At 45.4% G+C, this 23,013-nt stretch overlaps 1 protein-coding gene and 1 pseudogene across 4 annotated transcripts; both read right to left on the bottom strand.

Moving 5' to 3' along the window:
• Nucleotides 1–1,424: 1,424 nt before the first annotated feature.
• On the bottom strand, nucleotides 1,425–8,107 carry LOC111968228 (NLR family CARD domain-containing protein 3-like; annotated as a pseudogene).
• A 1,015-nt stretch (nucleotides 8,108–9,122) lies between these two features.
• Nucleotides 9,123–23,013, bottom strand: LOC111967801 (protein kinase C epsilon type). 4 transcript variants are annotated; one of them, XM_070444897.1, is made up of 16 exons: nucleotides 22,551–23,013; nucleotides 22,169–22,315; nucleotides 18,426–18,489; nucleotides 16,610–16,775; nucleotides 16,367–16,401; nucleotides 15,076–15,164; nucleotides 14,704–14,833; nucleotides 14,342–14,484; nucleotides 14,188–14,263; nucleotides 13,912–14,084; nucleotides 11,187–11,360; nucleotides 10,942–11,096; nucleotides 10,651–10,789; nucleotides 10,295–10,483; nucleotides 9,984–10,130; nucleotides 9,123–9,876 (listed from the first exon to the last, which is right to left on the bottom strand). In XM_070444897.1, exons 1-16 carry the CDS (start codon nucleotides 22,749–22,751, stop codon nucleotides 9,733–9,735), a joined length of 2,172 nt encoding a protein of 723 aa, XP_070300998.1. In that variant the 5' UTR covers nucleotides 22,752–23,013; the 3' UTR covers nucleotides 9,123–9,732. The 4 variants fall into 4 exon arrangements, with proteins under 4 accessions (XP_070300998.1, XP_023848943.1, XP_070300997.1 ...); XM_023993175.2 differs by lacking the exon at nucleotides 16,367–16,401 and adding an exon at nucleotides 15,334–15,368; XM_070444896.1 differs by having other exon boundaries at nucleotides 10,942–11,360.

Raw genomic sequence — 23,013 nt, 5'->3', positions numbered from 1 at the left:
CTGCACAGCAGCTTCCTCCAGTAGTCAAATCTCTCTGGGTGATCAGGAAACGGCTGCTCTTTCCCTCTTGTCACCTTCCTGTTCTCCGCAGACAGGGAGCGCTCTCTGTGTGCTGTGTTTGGGTCCAGTCTGAGGTCACAGGTATCTGGAAAAAATATATGAAACTCATAGTAGAATATCACATACCCATACTGTACATACTCACATCTCTGTGGTCCCGGTCTGATCCTGAACTCAGCACGCCACACTGTCGGAGAGAGAGGCAGTTAAACGGGGATGGGATTCACACAGTCTCACTCAATCCCAAACCCGAGTTAATGGCTTTTTTGTTTTTACACATTCATTCTTTCCTAAATTTCCTCAGTTTACAGTGTGGATCTTCCAGTACAGCAGAGAGAAGCTTCACTCCTGAGTCTCCTGGGTGATTGTAGCTCAGGTCCAGCTCTCTCAGGTGTGAAGGGTTGGAATTGAGAGAGGAGGCTAGAAAAGCACATCCTTCCTCTGTGAAAGTACAAAGTGAAAACCTTTAAACAAAAAGAGAAAAACGTTTAACATTTTAGCTGCCTCTAAAAGTGGTGAGAAGCAAATATTACATTTATATACTTGTTTTTTACCAGTATAACCAGACTGTTTATAAAACACTCACCTTACTATCTCCAGTTTACTGTCTGGACCGCCCAGTGTTTACAGTTTACTGTCTGGACCGCCCAGTGTTTACAGTTTACTGTCTGGACTGCCCAGTGTTTACATTTTACAGTCTGGACTGCCCAGTGTTTACAGTTTACAGTCTGGACCGCCCAGTGTTTACAGTTTACTGTCTGGACTGCCCAGTGTTTACATTTTACAGTCTGGACTGCCAAGTGTTTACAGTTTACAGTCTGGACTGCCCAGTGTTTACATTTTACAGTCTGGACTGCCCAGTGTTTACAGTTTACTGTCTGGACTGCCCAGTGTTTACATTTTACAGTCTGGACTGCCAAGTGTTTACAGTTTACTGTCTGGACTGCCCAGTGTTTACAGTTTACTGTCTGGACTGCCCAGTGTTTACAGTTTACAGTGTGGACTTCCCAGTGTTTACAGTTTACTGTGGACTGCCCAGTGTTTACAGTTTACTGTCTGGACTGCCCACTGTTTACAGTTTACAGTGTGGACTTCCCAGTGTTTACAGTTTACTGTCTGGACGGCCCAGTGTTTACAGTTTACAGTGTGGACTTGCCAGTCCAGAAGAGAGCAGCTTCACCCCTGAATCCTACAGGTCATTGTCTCTCTGGTGTGAGGAGTTTGTACTAAGAGCTGAGGCCAATGCTTCACAGCATCTCTCTGTGAGTTTGCGTCGATTCAGCCTACGAAATATAATGGATAAACTCAACTCTTAACCTGACTAAACCGAAAGAGTGAGAAGAGCGTGTGCAGTGTCTGTTGATGTGATCTGAGGTATTGCTGTTGATTTTGTACTCATAGGGCTGTTCTGGAGGCTTTGATTACCGGCAGCAGCCTCAGAAGACCCTCCTCTGATCTGGAGTACTTCTTTAGGTTAAACTCACCCAGCTCCTCTTCTGAAGTCAGCAACACAAAGACCAGTGCTGACCACTGTGCAGGTGACAGTTTGGCTCTAGATAGACTTCCTTAGCTCAGGTGGCTTTGGATCTCCTCCACTAGAGAATGGTCATGTAGTTCATTCAGACAGTGGAATAGATTGATGCATCTTTCTGGAGAGGGATTCTCCTTGAAATGATCTTTGATGTGCTTGACTGTTTCCTTGATGGTCTGTGATCCGCTTATCCTCTGAGTTAGCAAGTCTCGTAGGAGAATCTGATTGGACTCCAGTGAGAGGCTCACTCTGTATGGCCTTTTCCACTGCTGCTTTGTAAAAGCTGGTTGAAGATGAATCTCTGAATGGAAAATGTTTAAAAAAGGATTGCTGTTTGGCTAATAGATTCACATTGTCACTGAAGAATGTGAGAAACGCATACAGAGCAGCCATAAACTCCTGAATACTGAGATGGACAAAGCAGAAAACATTTCCCTGGCACAGGGTCGGTTCCTCACTGAAGATCTCAGTGCACACTCCTGAGTACACAGACGCCTCCCTGACATTTATGCCACACTCTTTCACGTCTTCCTCATAGAAGATCAGGTTGCCTTTCTCCAGCTGTTGGAAAGCCAGTTTTCCCAGGGACTTGATGCTCTTTCTCATTGAGTCAGGGCCAAGGTTTCCTCTTCTGTGAAGCATATGACTCATGTCTTTCTCTTGAAATACCAGGAAATGTGAGTACATCTGTGTCAGGGTCTTGGGCGTCTCTCCACTCTCTGCTTTTACCAGATTTTTCTCCAGAACGGTGGCTGCGATCCAACAGAATACAGGTATGTGGCACATGATGTAGAGGCTTCTTGATGTCTTTATGTGTGTGATAATTCTGCTGACCAGGATCTCATCACTGATTCTCTTCCTGAAGTACTCCTCCTTTTGTGGGTCATTGAACCCTCTTACCTCTGTCATCTGGTCAACACACTCAGGGAGGGATCTGATTGTCTGCTGCAAGTCAGGAGGTTATCCAAAGTTGAGCAGAGGGAAGCAGATTCCCCTTGGTGAGGTTTGTTAGCAGTACGTCCACTGAGGTTGACTCGGTTCTATCAAACAATACGTCACTGTTGTGGACGTCTAGAGGAAGTCGACACTCATCCAGGCCATCGAACACAAATAAAACCTGATACTTCTTGTAGTTTGATATTTCTGATTCTTTTGTTTCCTTAAAAATCAGTAGAGAAGCTCTATAAAATTCTATTTTTTCTTGCTCATCAAATTCAGCTCTCGAAAAGAGGAAATATCAACTGTAGATCTTGATTGGCTTTTCCTTCAGCCCAGTCCAGAATAAACTTCTGCACTGAGACGTTTAACCCGATGCCAGCAACTCCCTTTTGTCAGAACAGTTCTGATAGGTTGATCTTGTCCAGGTGAAGGTTGAAAGATGTCATTGCATTTGATTGGTGTTGCTGGTCTCCTGGATGCTGTCTCACCTCATGTTCATTATTGAGCTTTGTACGTCTGTGTAGACCAGTGGCGATTTTTGCATGTACATCTTGTTGGGGCAAATTCCCCAAAACATGGTTTGATGCATGCTAGCAAAGCCACTACACAACATCACTAATCAATACATGAATTGCACTGTAACGGTGACAAACGGTTCCCACAAACTGTTAGGGCCCACATAAAGCTGTCCCAACAGCAGAGTCCCAACAGCAGAGCTTTCTTTTCAGCACCATGGAGTGAATCCTTACCACCGCTACACCTGGCTATCAGCGGAGCCTTGTCTGGCAGTGAAACAATTCATTCGGCCTTTTTTTTTTAAACGTAGCTGGTATGGCTGACTTGCTTAAACAAATGAGGCTTCTACTGACAATTGAGATGTACTAACTATGGCATAAGGGCACGATGAGCGGATAAGAGGCAATCCGTAATTTTGATTAAGACATTAATGAGCGAGCTAAGATAGATATAGTCAATATAACTATTTGTTCAGCACTTTTGAAATGTACAGCAACACAATTCAGAACATTGGCCATTCTTACAGTATTCTCCCTGTACACCAAGTCAGAACCGTAGGATAAATAAAGTGGGCATATGAGCAGACAGTGAAAGCTCTTACAATATTAAATTATGACATTTCTCTAAAACAGGCTATAGGCTACATTTGCACCACCAAGTCAGAACAGTAGGCTAAGTTATGAGGGTGAGGCACATGGGCTACTAACATCTTACTACACAACATACATTTAGTATTACTTTCTTAGCTACAGTATACATATCTCCCTGGCATATTACATGATTTATGCAGCAGCATACAATACATTTTTGGACCCACCTTCCTTGAACAAAAATGTCTTGTATGCTGCTGCATAAATGATGTAATATGCCAGGGAGATATGTATACTGTAGCTAAGAAAGGAATACGGCAGTCCTTCTTGTAGGCAAATTTTGTCATCAAAGTCTGGCATTGTCTGGATTTATGGTGCTTTTAAGACAACTGGGAACTCAAAAAAGAAAAGAAAAGTTGAATCATGACGTAAGTGATCTTCAGATCGGAGCTCTTAAAAGAGGCCTGAGTTCCCAATTTGGAATTCCGAGTTGGATGACCATTCAAAATGTACTTTCCCAGTCGGAGCTCGTTTTCTTCCTGGTTCCCAGTTGTCTTGAACTCACTGAAGTCTGAGATTTCAGAGTTTCCAGTTGTTTTGAACACAGCTAAAGTCGTGCTGGATTGACAGCATGGCCAATGTATCCAACCTTTTCTGGCCCATGTTTCTGTTGCATGTGAATGTTTATCCTTTTAAGCTTGGAAAGAGTCCCTTAAACACAGACTTGGACCACACACCCTCTCCACTGAATAGCAGGCTAGTGATTGCTTTGCAACGCTTGTAGTTAGCCACTGATTCCTTCCAAACCACTCATTGTTGAATTTGCAATTTCCAACTTGTTGTGTAATGTTTATGTCCAATGGCCGATGAGCACCGATACGTTCTATCTATAATTTCTCTTCATCTGACAAAGATTGAAAAGGATTCGCCAGTAGATTGTTGAATTGATTCATGATGATGACTGCTTGTCTAGCTTTCTAACTAAGTGTCACGCCCTGACCATAGAGAGCTTTTATTCTCTATGTTGGTTAGGTCGGGGTGGGATTTAAGGGTGGGTTATCTAGGTGAAATATATGTCTGTCTATGTTGGCCTAGTATGGTTCCCAATCAGAGGCAGCTGTTTATCGTTGCCTCTGATTGGGGATCATATTTAGGTAGCCATTTTCCCATTGTGCTTTGTGGGATCTTGTCTATGTATAGTTGCCTGTGAGCATTATTTTAGCTTCACGTTTCATTTGTTCATTTTGTTGTTTTTGTTCTTTGAAGTTTTCTATTCCGAAATAAAGGATGGAAACATACCACACTGCATCTTGGTCTACTCCTTATAACGATCGTGACAGAAGATCCCACCACAAACGGACCAAGCAGCGTGGCCAGGAGGAGAAGACATCCTGGACATGGGAAGAGATAATGGCAGGAGACGAAAGCCTTCCATGGAAGCAGAAGCAGGAGGATCAACGGCGACTTACGAAGTCCACGACCACGACGGAAGCCCGAGAGGCAGCCCCCGGGTTGGTCGGCGAAGCCGAGGGGTGAGTCTGAGGGCGAAGAGGAATATTGGGATAGACTGAGCGAGGAGTATTGTGAGATAGTTGAGGGGAGTGATGACTTGGAGTGGATGTTTTGGTGTCTAGAGCAAGACAGTCGCCATGAGGAGCGTGGGACCAGTCAGGCACCATGTTTTGCGGAGATATGCAATGTGTCTCCAGTGCGCATCCACAGCCCGGTGCGTTCTGTGCCAGCTCATCGCACTTGCCGTGCGAAAGTGAGAATCCAGCCAGGACGGGTTGTGGCGGCTCAGCGCTCCTAGTCTCCAGTACGCCGCCTCGGTTCAGGATATCCTGCGCCGGCTCTACGCACTGTGTCGCCAGTGCGCCTTCACAGCCCAGTGCGTCCTGTGCCAGCGCCCCACACTTGCTGGGCTAAAGTGAGCATCCAGCCAGGACGCGTTGTGCCAGCTCTACGCTCCAGACCTCCAGTGCGCCTCCACGGCCCAGTATATCCTGCGCCGGCCATACGTACTGCGTCTCCAGTGCGTCTTCACAGCCCAGTGCGTCCTGTGCGTCCTGTGCCTCCTCCCCGCACTCGCGTGTCATCAGACCGGTGCCACCTGTACCGGTCCCACGCATCAGGCCTCAAGTGCGCCTCCACAGTCCAGTACGTCCTGTGCCTCCTCCCCGCACTCGCCCTGAGGTGCATGTCATCAGCCCGGTGCCACCTGTACCGGTCCCACGCATCAGGCCTCCAGTGCGCCTCCACAGTCCAGAGCTTCCGGCGACAGTTCCCAGTCCAGAGCTTCCGGCGACAGTTCCCAGTCCAGAGCTTCCNCGGCGACAGTTCCCAGTCCAGAGCTTCCGGCGACAGTTCCCAGTCCAGAGCTTCCGGCGACAGGTCCCAGTCCAGAGCTTCCGGCGACAGGTCCCAGTCCAGAGCTTCTGGCGACAGGTCCCAGTCCAGAGCTTCCGGTGACGTTTCACAGTCCAGAGCTTCCGGTGACGTTTCATGGTCCGGAACCTCCTGAGACGGTCCGCGGTCCGGAACCTCCTGAGACGGTCCGCGGTCCGGAACCTCCTGAGACGGTCCGCGGTCCGGAGCATCCAGCGACAATATGCCCACCCGGACCCTCCCCTATTGAGTCAGGTTTTGTCGCCGGAGTCCGCACCTTTGGGGGGGGTACTGTCACGCCCTGACCTTAGAGAGCTTTTATTCTCTATGTTCGTTAGGTCGGGGTGTGATTTAAGGGTGGGTTATCTAGGTGAATTATATGTCTATGTTGGCCTAGTATGGTTCCCAATCAGAGGCAGCTGTATCGTTGTCTCTGATTGGGGATCATATTTTGGTAGCCATTTTCCCATTGTGCTTTGTGGGATCTTGTCTATGTATAGTTGCCTGTGAGCATTGTTCTAGCTTCACGTTTCGTTTGTTCGTTTTGTTATTTTTGTTCTTTGAAGTTTTCTATTCTGAAATAAAGGATGGAAACATACCACGCTGCATCTTGGTCTACTCCTTATGACGAACGTGACACTAAGATTCTGAAAGTATGATTTTGACATGATCAGTCCAATCAAAGCTACGGTAGATATGTGATTTGACATAATTTTATCTGTAGCCAATGACCTTGAGCCTTCCTGGATGGGCACTTCTAATGTAAATATATGGCAGCACCCAAGGGGCTTGAATTTTCGAGCTCTCCCCGTAGATTTTGCGGTGACGTAGTGTCCCCATGAGTGACAGATCACAGCGCAACTAGGGAACATTACCAACCCCTACGCTCCGTATTTCCCGCTGGCTGCCCCACAACAACAGAAAGCAACGAGCTAGGCTGAAACACCTGCATTTTGGAGCTGCCTTACTCAAAAAAAATCAAAAAGAGACCATGTTAGTATGCAGCTTTATTAACTCAATGATTTTTTTCTGACATTGTTTGCAAATGGAGATGTGACAGGTATTAATGCCAAGATAACATGCAAAACAGGCTTCAAACACACGGTAGAACCTCCTTTTCAGATTGAGTTTGAGTTTTAGTTGGCACCTCTCCATGTATGTAAAATGTGTATGTAAAGTGTATGTAGATGTAGCAGAAAGCTGTAAAAAAAATTTTTTAAAGATACGTGTCCTCCCTGATGGGTTAAAATAAATATTTTTCAATAATAATAATATAAAAGTTGGCACCTCTCGATTCGCTCATCTGGTAAAATACCAAAATCAACTTCATTTCCAAAGCGTTTCCCTATTCTTACCACTGCCGAACAACCTTCTCTATACAGATCTACAGTAAGACTGCCAAACACCCCATTCTATCTGTCTTACCGTTGTCCTCACTCTTTACAGGAACAGGTTGAAACATGAGGAGACGGGCAGGTGACGAGAAGAGAAACAGAGAGGTAGAGAGAGGAAAGAACAAGATAAATGAGTTGAAATACTTAACGCAAGGGAGCTTACCGTCTATGGAGTTGACTCTGATGTTGAAGTGAATTGGACCATCAATATAGCAGCCGGGGTGTGAAGGGGCCACAACATGGCCGCCAGTCTGAGATGTACAGGTGAGGTAGACAGGAGAGGCAGGAACCGGAATTGAGGCAGCTGCTCCGTCAATCTCAGCCTTTACAGAGAGAGCGGAAGAGAAGAGGTTTTTTTCTCAACTCCTACACAGATTTTTTCCAGCATATTTCTTTTCTCAGGCAATACTAAGCAGTGCAGGAGTGAAAGAACATGGTATACCCACCTTGGTGATCTGCCATTCACTTCTGATTCATCTTCACGATTTCCAGGGAGATCGTCATAGCTCCATCGTGGCCGTGGGAGTTCACCATGGTATCCCCGGTGTCTTGCCTGTCGGCGTTCTCCAGATGGCCCTCGGGGATGAGATGAAAGCCATCTGGTCCGTTCTGAGTCAGGTACCAGTGAAATGTCCAACCAGCTCCTTCAGAGTAGCCAGTGGCAGCTCGGGGACAGGAGCAGGTGTCGCCATCGTAGAGCACTGTAAGTTACACTTCAGACACTGACATGTTCAACTGAACATTGTGTATCTATCCACACGGGTTCTCTGCAGAAATGGAACAACGATTTCTCGGTCTAGCTTCTGAAATGTCCATCACTCCTTTACTTTGCATCACTACATCTCCCTCTCCCTCGCTGTCTCTCTCACCCTCTCGCTCTCTATTAGTCGTCTCTTTGTTTTCTGTCTCATGCAAATGTCATTTCGTGCCAGTGTACCAGTCAGTGAAACAGTTTCCTGTATGATGGGCTTGGTGGCGTGCTGCAGATGAAAACAGGGAGCTGTCTGTCAGTGGTTTGATGTTCGTTGCTAAAAACGGTCATTTCCCCAGACTCTACCATGTTTTGTTGAATCATGGGTGTCTTTTTCATGTCCTCACATGCCCGCAGAGCTGAACAGCTCTACCTTCTGCCGTATTAGTTAAGCTAGTATCCCTTTTTGTACACTCAGTGTAAGGGACGTTATTGTTACTCAGAAATTATTTTATGTGGAGTTTATTACCACTGTGCAGCACCTTTAAACACACACACACAGCTCAGTTAGAGAGAGTGGGAGAGAGGTAGTTTCATGTTGACAGTTGAGTATTTATTATAAGCAGACAGACAAACCGACACCCCTCCTGCTGTTACACTACATTTGGCACAGTGAAATAGTGTGACCAGGAACAATTTTACCCCGGGGTGCACATAGCATCACTACATCGCCTCTAACAGGCCTGCTAATTGAACCACCTCTTTATTTAACACTGTACACTATACACAATTATTCTTAGAGTGTGTGTGGATGTGTGTGTGTGCGCGTCTGTGTGCGTACATAAAGTAGTGCACTATATAGGGAAGGGTGCGATTCCCTCCACTAGCTACTGTTGACAGTTTACAAAACAGAACATAAAACGGAAATATCTGTAGAAAAGCAGCAGGAACTAAAAGTGGTTTTGGCTGAGAGAAATGGCTTCTCTCTGAGAGAAATGGCTTCTCTCAGCCAAAGGGGGGGTACTATGGGAACGAAAGTCACAAACGCACACACACCGTACACAAATATATAGAGAGAGAGACATATACACACACACACACACACACGCACACACGCACACACACAGAGTGTGAGAGTGAGGTAGTCTGTACTACATTGAGGACTACTCGTCTCTGATTGGGTGAAAGTAGATGAAATGAACCAGTGGGACACCAGTGGGACACAAATGAAACAAACTGTACAAACAAAACAATATTAACCAATCAAATACATCTCCAGTCAAGAAAATAAACAATACAATACATATCCAGCCAAGAAATAAAAACACCGATAAAATATATATAATCAGGTTCAGGCGGTGCATTTCTTTCACATTGGAGTTTGCAATTTTGGGACTATTCTATTGGTTCCTTTGTACCAGACAAACCAAATAAAGCACAACACAGGTATTTTACGAATGTATTTGACAGATGTACTTGACCCCAGGTATAGTTTTTCTCACTACAGTGGACAGTAATAATAATAGTAACCAGTAGCACCGGTCCATGCTTCAGACTTCTCTACAGACACAACACTTTGTAACCAATCAACACAGGCTTTATACACACACGTAAACCGTAGAGTTCTCATGTCTGTATCTCTGCACAGAAAGAGAAGCCCTTAAAGTCCTCCTGGTTGATCTGTCTGATAACAGCCTCGTCTGTGGGAGTTAACACTGGGTCTTCTCTGGTGAAGTCCTCGTCAAAGTTATTCACATCACGCCTCGTCTTCTACACAGAGAGAAGAAGAGAGAGAGAGAGAGAGAGAGAGTGAGAAGGCGGAGTCAACCAGGAGACACGTGTTTGTGTGTGTGCTTGTGCGTGTGTTTGTGACTTACAATGCGTGGTTTGAAGGGGGGTTTGAGTCGTCTCTGCTCCAGCAGGGCCCAGTCGATGTCTTTGAAGAATGAGTGTTTCTTAATGGCCTCGTCGCAGCCCTGAGACAACACACACCCTAACCTCTGGGCTGGAGCCTTTGTCATAAACTGCACGCACACACACACAGTGAGAGAGAGATCAGTACAGACACAACGAGGTTAGAGAAAGACAGAAAAACAGAAAGGGAGATATCCGTTCACACAGATGTAAGAGGGATGGATGGAGGGACGAGATAGACAAAGGTGTATAATGATGGAGGGATGGTACGTACAGCTCTGAGGATGGATACAGCCTCCTTGCTGAGCCAGACGGGGTAGAGGACATCGTCATGGAGGATAGACTCAAACAGGTCGTCTTCGTTGTCTGCTTCAAACGGAGGCTGGCCAGCCAACATCTCATACATTAACACTCCCAGAGCCCACCAGTCCACTGATGGACCGTACTCCAACTCCTGCAGGATCTACACACACACACACACACACACACACACACACACACACACACACACACACACACACACACACACACACACACACACACACACACACAATCATCGTTATATTTAACATCTGAGGAACTAAAAACACCGTAGGGGACAGAAATGTGTGTAACACTGGCTCAGCTCACCTCAGGGGCTATGTAGTCAGGCGTGCCACAGAATGTGGTGGTGGTGACTCCATTGATGATGCCCTCCTTACACATGCCAAAGTCTGCCAGCTTACAGTGTCCCTCTGCATCCAACAATATGTTATCCAACTTCAGATCCCTGAGAGAGGGGGAGAGAGAGGACATGGTTGCCACCAACAACAAAAAACGTAACACTGGTACAACAACAGCAGTTGCCACGATATAATTCTCATGTTGTGCCGGCACGTGTGGGCTGTGGTTCAAGGTCAGGGGTTAAAGGTGAGACGTTACCTGTAAATGACCCCGTTGCGGTGCAGGAACATGAGTGCGGAGGTGACTTCAGCAGCGTAGAAGCGAGAGCGAGCCTCGTCAAACTTCCTGGAGTGTTGGATCTGAAACATCAGGTCTCCTCCGTTCACGTACTCCATCACGAAGAACAGACGGTCCTGGAGAAGTAGGGAGAGGGTTGGGGTGTGAGTGTATATGTGTGTGTGTGTGTGTGTGTACATGTGTGCGTGTGTGTGTGTAGTGTGTACCCGGGTCTGGAAGCAGCAGTAGAGCTGGCAGAGGTAGGGGTGTGTGCGTGCCAGGGCCAGGATGCGTTTCTCGGTCAGGGTGCAGTCCACGTCTTCATCCTGCTGGATCACATCCTTCTTCAACACCTTACGGCAAACAACCTCCTCACTGCCTTTCAGCTCTGCTAACATCACCTGCAGAGGGGGGGGGGGGGGGGGGGCGAGAGGGGAGAGAGCGAGAGGGAGGGGGGAGAGAGAGAGGGGAGGGGCGAGAGGGGAGAGAGCGAGAGGGAGGGGGGAGCGAGAGAGAAAAAGAGACTTTACACCATCTCACAACCCTTAAACATTAGTTCCATCCCCATGTCCATTCTCCGTCCCTTCCTCCTCTTTCCCTCCTCCTTGGGCTGTTACAGTGGCCAGTTGAGTCACGGGAACTAGGGTTCTCCAAAACTGCACTCTGATGCCGCTGATGGTCATTAGTAGCCTACCGAACCCGCTAACGGCCAGACGCTAATGGCCTGGTACTCAGCGCTCCATTGTCCCTCTAATCACACTGACATCAATGCAAATACAATCAAAAACCACATCAAACACTTCAGAGTTTGAGCGGAATAGGATCAGCTGTTGGCCAGCGAGAGCCAGCGAGAGCCAGCTCCTCATAGCTGCTTGATGGAATTCAATTAATATTCCTATAAGCACATGTTGTGCAACATTTCTATAGGCTATGCTATGTAATTGTGTGGCAAAACAGAGTTTTGATGGCCTCCACTAAAAAGAGGAGGATCCCATCAGCTTTCTATAAGCTAGGCCTACTATATTAATTTCTCAACTGTCCTAATATTAAGCACGTTGCTTTGCTTTACAACAGTGGCCTACCTTGATGGCATGAAAATGGGATGTGGGAAAAGCTATTCAAGTGCATACGGATGACATGTATTTTTCTCCGTCAGTAAATTGGCATTGTGTTGTCCCCAGCACAAGGTGCATCTGTGTAATGATCCTGCTGTTTAATCAGCTTCTTGATATGCCACACCTGTCAGGTGGATGGATTATCTTGGCAAAGGAGAAATGCTCACTAACAGCAATGTAAACAAATTTGGCCACAAAATTTGAGAGAAATAAGCTTTTTGTGCGTATGAAACATTTCTGGGATCTTTGAATTCAGCTCATGAAACATGGGACCGACACTTTACATGTTGCGTTTGTATTTTTGTTCAGTATAATTTCACACATATATTATTTAGTATATGTAAAGACAAGATTAAATTGAGAATAGTGGGTGAGAATATTATCACATGTGAATGATGCCCAGCGTGTGCAGTCTAAGGCCAGAAACAGCGCGACCTATAGGGCTATATGTTTTGATAAGGTTTGTATCACAACTCAAGTGGCCAAATAACTCCAAGTGTAACCTAAAGGCCTAGGAACAGGGTTGGAGAGCCCATAGTCTACAGAGAACCTAGTGCAGGGTTCCCCAACTGGCAGCCCGCGGGTGAATTATTTGGCCCCACAAGTTTTCTGTGCAAGAAATAATAATAACACTTGGAAATCAGCTCCAAGCGATTTTTATTTAAGAAATCTGTTCCCAAGTATTCCTAAGCATAATAGAGAGACGTGATCGTATACAAATGTAAGAAAGGTTGAAAATGATTATGATTTAGGGAACATATTTGTTTGAGCTTCTTGCGGTCAATTTGCAGTCTACAAACTATTTGTAATTACAGTACCAGTCAAAGGTTTTGACACACCTACTCATTCAAGGGTTTTTCTTTATTTTTACTATTTTCTACATTGTAGAATAATAGTGAAGACATCAAAACTACGAAATAACGCATATGGAATCATGTAGCAACCAAAAAAGCGTTGGGGCGGTATGCAGCCTGAAAAACCTTTCATGCGACTTTTTTCAAATCATCATTAGAGTAGCATCATGCAGCCTTAGAATGTATTAGAAATCGAAACATATAGCCCAACGTTTGTATCACAAGTAAAGTTGCATAAATAACTCTAAATGAAGCATATAGGAGGACCTGTTTCTTTGTTAACCGCTCAACACAGAATAGCCGCATATGCGCACTCCCTGAGAAAAATATCCTTTCTATTTTATTCAGCTATGTTCAATTGTATTGTTCTTACTATAAAATAATTAAAATAATGCCATGGAAATGAAATGCTAAATCAACTAGTGTAGCCCGTAGCCATATAGCATAGCCAGATCAGGGCCAAACATAAGAACGACTCAGAATACGCTATTTTGTTCTTCTGAAATAGGCTACATTTTCTTCACATCATGTTTTCTTTAGACCTGCCTAAAATAAATGACGGATTTATTGCGATGGTGTAGGACAGGGATGGGCAACTCCAGTTCTCGGGGGGCCTGATTTGTGTCACACCTTTTGCCCTGGCCCCAGCTAACACACCTGACTCCAATAATCAACTAATTATGATCTTCAGATTAGAATGCAATTAGTTTAATCGGCGGTGTCTGCTAGGGATGGGGGAAAAGTGGAGTTGCCCATCTCTGGTGTAGGCTATATTAAATGGATTTATTACACTTTTAAAAAATGTGGATGTTCAAAAGGTCTGCATCAGTGGCTTGTAGGCTATGCCCGGAGATGCTAAATGTGTTTATGTTAATTAACGGTCAATTAACCGTGTGACCGGCAGTTATTTGCATGACAGTTACCGGCTGACAAAATGTCATGACCGCCACAGACCTATGCTCCTCCCTCCTTCTCCTCCTCACCTTTCCAAAGCTTCCTTTCCCCAGGACCTTTATGAAACTGAAGTCTTTGAGAGTCCTCCTCACTGCTCCGTTCTCCCGTGAGGTAGAGGAGGCGTAGGAGCATGTGGAGGAGGAGGGAGAACCTTGCACCTCTAGCGACGTCCCCGGTTGTAGCCGCTCCAACTCGGACAGCTCTGCACACGCACACATAAAGGAAGTCAGACAACTCTGTGTATTCGAGTATGTTTCTGTCCATGTGTGTGTGTGTGAGCGTGTGTGTGTGTGTTTGTGTATTACCTTGCTGTGAGGGTGAGGTGAGGGGAAGCTCGTCTGAGAGTTCTGAAGGTGACTGGGAGTCTAACCCTGGGGGTAACTAAAGAGAGTGGGGAAAGAGAAGGTTATCGTCAACATTGCCATTGTCATCATTGCCATCGTCAGTGTGTGTGTATACCTTTTTCCTGCGCTGTGCGGTAGTGGAGATCTTGTCAGGGGTGACTCCCATTTCAGCCAGGACTTTGGCGATGCCTTTGGCATCCACCCCGCAGTTGGGAGCTACGTTGGCCTCACACCTCTTGTGGACATTCATCTTACACACTACACACACACACGTCATAGTTAGGACCTACATTATATTCACACGTTCTGCGTTGACAATGAACACCCACCTTGCATACTACCACACCACACACACACACACACACACACACACACACACACACACACACAACACACACACACACACACACACACACACACACACACACACACACACACACACACACACACACACACACACACACACAGGTGCCATACCCTTGCATTGCAGCCCCTGCCTCATTAGTCCCCATAGTAGAGATCCACAGTGGTCACAGAAGGTAGGGGCCTTGTAGTTGTGGTTGCTGAACTTATGAGGCATGTTGACACTAAACCTCTGGGCACCAACCTGGAGAGAGGGAGGAGTGAAGGAGGGAGGGAAGGAGGGAGAAAGAGAAGGAGGGTGGGAGAGTTAGGAGCTGAGATAGGAATCTACACCTAGTATATAGGAGCATCTCTCGACACACAGTTATGCCCAGGAATATAGGCCTATAGTTTATAATAGACAGAATTTGGCATTTGTGTTTCCAAACCAAATTACATCATGATAACTCTACGGTGGCCATGTTGACCAATAACAGTCCACAATACCTCCTCTGGTGTGTCCTCCTGCTTCTTCATCCCGGCACACTTGGTGATGATGTGCTCATGGCAACGCTTGTGGACCACACATGTGCACACTGCAATAAACACACAATTGCACACTTAAGTGGACACTGAACACACGATGTGAATACAACAGAAAGACAACTCAAAAATGTCTCGATTCATTCTAGAATGTTCAGGTATCACTAGAACCATCATAATAATTCAAGAACCCAGACAGAAAGACGGACACAGACAACTCACCCTGGCATTGGTAACCCTGCTTTCCGAGTACTCCCCTGTCAAATCAAAGAGAGAGGGTGAGAAACAGAGAAAGTCAGCATTTTGTAGAGAAAACAGGGATATTGGCGGCAGGTAGCCTAGCGGTTAAGAGCATTGGGCCAGTAACCGAAAGATAGCTGGTTTGAATTCCTGAGACGACGAGGTGAAAAATCTGCCGATGTGCCCTTTAGCAAGTCACTTAACCCTAATTGCTCCTGAAAGTAGCTCTGGATAAGAGCGTCTGCTAAGTGACTAAAATGTAAATACACTATATCGCCAAAAGTATATGGACACGCCTTCAAATTAGTGCTACAGCATACAATGACATTCTAGACGATTCTGTGCTTCGAACTTTGTGGCAGTGGTTTAGGGAAGGCCCTTTCCTGTTTCAGCATGACAATGCCTCCGTGCACAAAGCGAGCTCTATACAGAAATGGTTTGTAGAGATTGGTGTGGAAGAACTTGACTGGCCTGCACAGAGCCCTGACCTCAACCCCATAAAACACCTTTGGGATGAATTGGAACGCCGACTGCGAGCCAGGCCTAATTGCCCAACCTCACCAATTCTCTTGTGGCTGAATGGAAGCAAGTACCCATAGCAATGTTCCAACATCTAATGGAAATCCTTCCCAGAAGAGTAGAGGCTGTTATAGCATGTCCACATGCTTATGGTCATGTAGTGTATTCTATGATAATTACTGGGGCTGATTTCTGAGCTGCTTTATCTGGGTCTCACCAGCAGAGGAAGCTCTAGGATGGAACAGAGGGCTGATGCTGGTGTGTGTGTGTGTGTGTGTGTGTGTGTGTGTGTGTGTGTGNACCACGCACGTGCACACTGCAATAAACACACACACAATTACACACTTTCACACTGAACAACACACGATAATAATACAACAGACAGACAATGTGCATCTCAATAATGTCTCAATTCATTCTAGAATGTTCAGGTATCACTCTAAACTATCATAATCATTCAAGAACCCAGACAGAAAGAAAGACAACTTGTTCTCACTCTGGCATTGATAACCCTGCTTTCCCAGCACTCCCCTATAAAATCAAYAGAGAGAGAAAGAGATAGAGAGGAAAAGAGGAAGAGAGAAAGTCAGCATTTTGTATAGAAATCAGGGATATGCTACGATAATTATTGTAGCGGATTTCTGAGCCACTTTATCTGGGTCTCGCCYGCAGAGGGAGCACTATGATGAGACAGCGGATAGACGGTTGAGACTGATGTGTGTGTGTGTGTGTTTCTCACCAGATAAAGTCTCGGCAGTGTGAGCAGTAGGTCGGTTGCCGTAGATACGTGGCCATGAACTTGTGTCCGTTAACCTGGTGGACACGCCTCCGGACGGCCCCCTGCCGCCGCCGAGGACCAATCCGCTCTCGGAACACACGCTCCTCATTCTCATTGGCTGCCGAGGCTAACAAACAGACAGGCATCATTAAAGAGGGGTCCAAATCCCAAATCACCCCATGCACCATATTACTTATCCTGTAAGATCTCCACCAGTGCCTAAGGGAGGTTGGGGTTGGGGTAGGGGCTAGCGTCCGATTGTGGATTAGGCACACGAGATCGTTCCTAGAAGTACAGTATCTTTCTCCCTCTCTTTCTCCGTCCTCCTCTACCTCTCTTTGTGTCTTTCTGTGTGGGCACTACAACAAAGGACAGAATATGAAGATATTTACATTTTCTTCTCTTCCAGTCCCATCGTTTTACCTCCATCCATCTCTCCCTCTCTCTGTGTCCCTAGGACCGAATTAGCCTTATGAGACAAGAGAACCACCTCCACTCCTCCTACTCTCTCTGTCGCTCTCTCTCTCTCTAGGTTGTCTTGCAGAGGTGGTTACTGTGTGTGTACAGTATGTATGTGTGTGTGTGTGCGTGCATTTGTGCGTGCATTGTTGTGTGCGTGTGTGTGTATGTATGTGTGTGTATGTGTGCGTGCGTGCGTGCGTGCAGGTGTGTGTGTATGTGTGTGCGTGCATGCGTGCGTGCAGGTGTGTGTGTGTGTGTGTGTGTGTGTATGTGTATGTGTGTGTGTATGTGTGCGTGTGTTTGAGAGAGAAAACGAGAAAGTGGAGCAGCTAAACAGGCCATTACTGAGATCAGTGTGTTTTACATAATACATCATCCATCTGTTCACACACACCACACAGAGGGGCGGGGTTAGGCAGGTGTGAGTGATTGCCGTGGAGACGGGTGTACTATGAACTCACAGAACACTTACTGACCAATCACAACACACACACACACACACAAGCACACACAATCACAGAGGATCTCAAATAAGGAAACGTGAGAGAGGAGTGAAGGGGGGAAAAGTATAGAAAAGCTCAACAACCAGGGTAAAGGGAGTGAAGAGGAGCGGATGGTGAAGTAAAGGTAGAAGAATTATAGGAGGATACGCAGCAGAAGAAAGAGAGATGATGGAGGGAGGGGAAGGGAGGGGACGAGAGAAGGCCCCTGAGCAGCACAGAACAGATTGCAGAGAGAATAACTCCTAAAAATACCTCCTCTTTCTCTCCTCACCCACCCTATCTCTTTCTCCCCTCGCTCTCTCTCTCTCTCGCTGTTATTCTTTTTGACTCTCCAGTTCTTGCCCGTCCTTATATACAAATATAGTACAAATGAATAATAAGCATATATTAGCATAAATTAGCTAGCTGAACTGGGAGGAAGTTCAGGTGTGAGAGGGGGTCAGGGAAGCAGCTGTAAAAAATTAACCAATGATTAAACGCCACAACATCTAAATTACCAGTCAGGCATCAGACTGCAATATCATATTGATCTAGTCACTGACATGTTGAGGGAGATCGAGAGCGAGAGAGAGAGAGAGTCAGAGCTTGTGTGAGACGGGGTGTAGGACAAAGGGGTGAGAATCGATTGAGAGAGACACACACACACACACACACACACACACACACACACACACACACACACACACACACACACACAGCTCTGCTGACTGGCCTTGCAACAATAGCCCTAGGGCTAGTGTCTGACCTCACTCTCTATGGGTAGAACAGGAGGCTGTGGGTGAAGCAGAGGGTTGTGGGTAGAGTAGTTTTACCTTCAGTAGAAGATCCTGACAGATCGATAATCACATAGACCTTCCCCTCTGGTTCTAAATCAACCTGGAGAGAGAAAGAGTCTGTTTTGATGTACAACACACTGTACACACACACACACACACCAATGACATCATAGAATAGTAGTATAGTCCACCTGTTATGACGGAAATGTATTTCCAACATCCAGACATTCAAACCCATATTATTGAGAGGAGCACCTATAGCTCCTGGAGCCAGGTAAGTGTTGTCAGTTAATTCTCACATGTTTTATTACCCACACCAGGATTTGAACCTGCTTCTGTAACCTAGGCTACCTGCCACCCTTCATAGCGTCAATGGCAGCTGGCCTCACAAGTATTTTACATTTTCCAAATGGAGAGAGAGAGAGAGAGCTGCGGATAGACAGAGCGAGAGAGAGTGATAGAGAGGGATAGAGATTTAGAGAGGGATGGGGGTTAAATCCTTGGTTAAGCTCTGGACAGCCGTAGATCCTCTTACGCAACACTCTGCCTGTCATACAGCAGATCTGCCACCATACACAGACACACAGAGCAATACATATGTAGACCTAATATAAATCTAATATAAACACACACACACATACAACAAGATGGCTAAGTTAGAATCACACACTCAGAGACATTGCCTGGCTGAGACTTTAAGTACTTTACTGTCGCCATGGACATGGAAAAATTAGTTCACCTCATTAATCCGGTTAGCCAATTAGGATGCAGGGATACAGCCCTAGCCACACACACACCCACTGTATCATTGAGTGTGATCTGTAAGTGTCTGGTGTCTAGGGAACCTAAAGTAGGTTGGAGACTGAGGCCAGCATTAAATACACATCTGAGTTCTCACTTAACACACACACACACACCATCACACACACACACACACACACACACACACACACACACACACACACCTCACATTACACTTCCACTGTGTCTGCACCCCTTCCTGTCATCATCTCTCTGTCCCTCTTCTTCTCCCTCCAGTCACTTCTCTCTCTCCCTCCCTTTCTCTCCCTCCCTTTATCTCAAATTCAATATGCTTTATTGCCATGACATGGATAGGTAAACATTTCCAAAGTAAGGTAGTTTCAAATGCTATTTATTAATAAAATCACTTTTTTTAAATCACAGTGAAATCCCAATAACATCACATTAAAATGACATGCATTGTTACTGATGACTAGTACATCTCGAGATATAATAGGGCAATTAATTAGTGGGTACATTTGTAATAATAATGGTAACAGAAATGTTGATACATTGTTTAAATAGATCAATTAAAATGTCTGAATAAAGATCTATCCTTTCCCTCTCTCAGGAGAGTTTTGTTTCTCAGAATTCAGATTTCAGCATTTTCAGCAAACACACACACACACTTATATACACACACGTCAACTCACACAGAAAGAGAGTTCTCAAATTTCACCCTATTGCTTCCCTTTCACTAAGGCCATATATGACACACACTAGATACACACACACTAGATACACACACACATTGTATTGTTGATCAGGTTTCTTTTCCAGTGCCTTTGTGCTTGTGAATGCACTGGCCCATTTGTGTGTGTGTGTGTGTTTACAAGGGCATCTTAAGCCCAGTCTGCCCTACTTCTACAGAGGGTCACTGAGGGGCGTAGCCAGTGATGTCACTGCCCGGCAACCATCCAGTTATTACCCAGGAGGCCACAGTCAGTGATGTCACCACAGAGACAGGAGAGGAGGGGAGAGGGTAACTAGCTGTAGCAGTACAGAGAGAGAGTATTGACTTGGCTGGCTCATCAATAAAAACTGATCGATCATCGGAGTGATCCATTGATCTGTACACTCTGACCTCATACTGGTTGACAGAGCAGGGCAGGAAGCCCTGGGGTGTGTGTGTGTGTGTGTGTGTGTGTGTGTGTGTGTGTGTGTGTGTGTGTGTGTGTGTGTGTGTGTGTGTGTGTGTGTGTGTGTGTGTGTTGCAGTGCCTTCAGAAAGTATTCACACCCTTTTTTCCACATTTTGTTGTATTACAGCCTGAATTTCAAATTGATTAAATTTAGATGTTGTGTCACTGGCCAACACACAATACCCCATAATGGAATTATGTTTTTAGACATGTTTAGAAATGTATTCAAAATGAAAAGCTGAAGTGTCTTGAGTCAATAAGTATTCAACCCCTTTGTTATGGCAAGCCTAAATAACTTCAGGAGTAAAAATGTGCTTAACAAGTCATATAATAAGTTGCATGGACTCACTCTGTATGCAATAATAGTGTTTAACATGATTTTTGAATGACTACCTCATCTCTGTACCCAGCACATACAATTATCTTTAAGGTTCCTCAGTCGAGAAGTGAATTTCAAACAGAGATTCAACCACAAAGACCAGGGAAGTTTTCCAATGACTTGCAAAGAAGGGTATCTATTGCTAGATGGGTAAAATGTAAAAAAGCAGACATTGAATATCCCTTGGTGAAGGTATTGATTACACCTTGGATGGTCACTACATGGATGATCACACCCAGTCACTACAAAGATACAGGTGCCCTTCCTAACTCAGTTGCTGGAGAGGAAGGAAACCGCTCAGATATTTCAACATGAGGCCAATTGTGACTTTTACAGAGTTTAATGGCTTTGATAGGAAAGAACTGAGGATGGATCAACAACATTGTAGTTAATCCACAATACTAACCTAAATGACAAAGTGAAAAGAAGGAAGCCGGTACGGAATAAAAATGACAAAACATGCACTAAAGTAAAACTGCAAAAAATGTCCTGAATACACCTGACTGAGTACCACTCTATATATTTTCAAGCATGGTGGTGACTGCATCATGTTATGGGTATGCTTGTCATCGGCAAGGACTCAGGAGTTTTGGGGGTTATAAAGAAACGGAGCTAAGCACAGGCAAAATCCTAGAGGAAAACCTGGTTCAGTCTGCTTTCCACCAGACACTGGGAGATTAATTCACCTTTCAGCAGGACAATAACCTAAAACACAAGGCCAAATACTCTGGAGATGCTTACGAAGACGACATTGAATGTTCCTGAATGGCCTAGTTACAGTTTTGATTTTAATCAGCTTGAAAATCTATGGCAAGACTTGAAAATGGCTGTCTAGCACAGATCAACAACCAACTTGACAGAGCTTGAAGAATGAAAAAAATAATAAAATTTGCAAATATTGTACAATACAGGTGTGCAAAGCTCTTAGAGACTTACCCAGAAAGACTCACAGCTGTAATCACAGCCAATGGTAATTCTAACAAGTATTGACCCTGGGGTGTGAATACTTATGTAATGAGATACTATATTGGTGTATTTAATTTTCAATAAATTTACACACATTTCTAAAAACAGCTTTTCACTGTCATTATGGGATTTTGTGTGCAGTCAGTTTCAATCCATTTTGAAATCCGGCTGTAACACAACAAAATGTGTAATAAATCAGGAGTATGAATACTTTCTGAAGGCACTCTACATACTCATCAGCCCAGTCCTCAGCAGGCCCCCTCAACCTCTACACGTCACACACAAGTACGGACAGACACAAATGTAACGAAATTAATTTAGCCTGTGTGCCACAAACTGTGTTAGCCTGCTGAGCTAAACGCCTATGCATTAGCTTGGGGAGCTAATGCATGTCTTAATGTTTCAGGCAAGGATACTCATCATGCAAGCATGATTCTCTCACACACACACACACACACACACACGCACACACACGCACACACGTCTTCCTACCCAGGCCTGGTAGTGTGTGCTGCCGTTCTGCAGAATGTCCTCCAGCTGTATGGTGCAGTTAGCCACAAAGTCGTCATATCCGATTGGTGCATCATGGAACACTGACATCTCCAATTTCCGTCCGTCAGTCATCTGGGCTGTAAAGTCCTACAAAAAAAATAGAACAGAATAATATAATATAATTTTTGTCAATCTATATCCAACTGCACACTTTTGTTGGCCAGATTTACACCAGCCACCTTCTGCCCATTAGTCTGCCTCTGTAACCTTTAGGCTAGCCCTAAACTGAAGCACATGATTAGTACAGGTGTTTGTGTTGGGCTGAAGCAAAAGTATGCCACCAATGCTGCGCTGCCCTGGAGAAGTGGATCTGGTACAGTACCTGGTTCCATGCAGGTGAGTTGCTTCTGTTCTTGGTGCAGGTCTGTCCCAGGTGGGTCTGGTCCAGGTTGAGGGTGAGGTAGGGGTCCAGGAGGAATGAGGATGAGTTCTTCCCCCCTGCATGGCGGAGTGCCCAGGGGGTGGGCTTCAAATCCACCGCCTCACACACACGCACCTTCAACACCCCACTGAACACTGGCATGTTGGTGTGTATGTGTGTGCAGATGGTCCGTCTGTCTGTAAGTCTGTTCTTTCTAACTAGTCACCATATTAGATAGGTAATCCTACATCCCAGAATCCATTCAGTCAGACATTTACAACACACTGTCACAGATACATACACATAGCCTACACACACTGTCTCACACACACGGTCATGTTAAAACGTAAACATGGGTAAAAACACCCCTCTTCGCCCTTAATAGAGTCTATAGGACACACCCCACAGTCAGGTACCGAGCCTG

This window comes from Salvelinus sp. IW2-2015, linkage group LG8 (genome assembly GCF_002910315.2).
Source record: "Salvelinus sp. IW2-2015 linkage group LG8, ASM291031v2, whole genome shotgun sequence".
NCBI classification, from domain to species: domain Eukaryota; kingdom Metazoa; phylum Chordata; class Actinopteri; order Salmoniformes; family Salmonidae; genus Salvelinus; species Salvelinus sp. IW2-2015.
Note: the sequence above shows the minus strand (reverse complement) of the source record. Positions and strands in the feature narration are given on the sequence as shown.

Bases quoted from the DNA above. Each gene is read 5' to 3' on its own strand.
- LOC111967801 (XM_070444896.1), bottom strand. From the start codon at position 22,751: ATGCCAGTGTTCAGTGGGGTGTTGAAGGTGCGTGTGTGTGAGGCGGTG. The intron at 22,316-22,550 runs GTACTGTACCAG...TTTTTTTTGTAG, and splicing joins ACTCACCTGCATGGAACCAG to GACTTTACAGCCCAGATGAC. The intron at 9,877-9,983 runs GTAAGTCACAAA...CTCTCTGTGTAG, and splicing joins CCCCCTTCAAACCACGCATT to AAGACGAGGCGTGATGTGAA.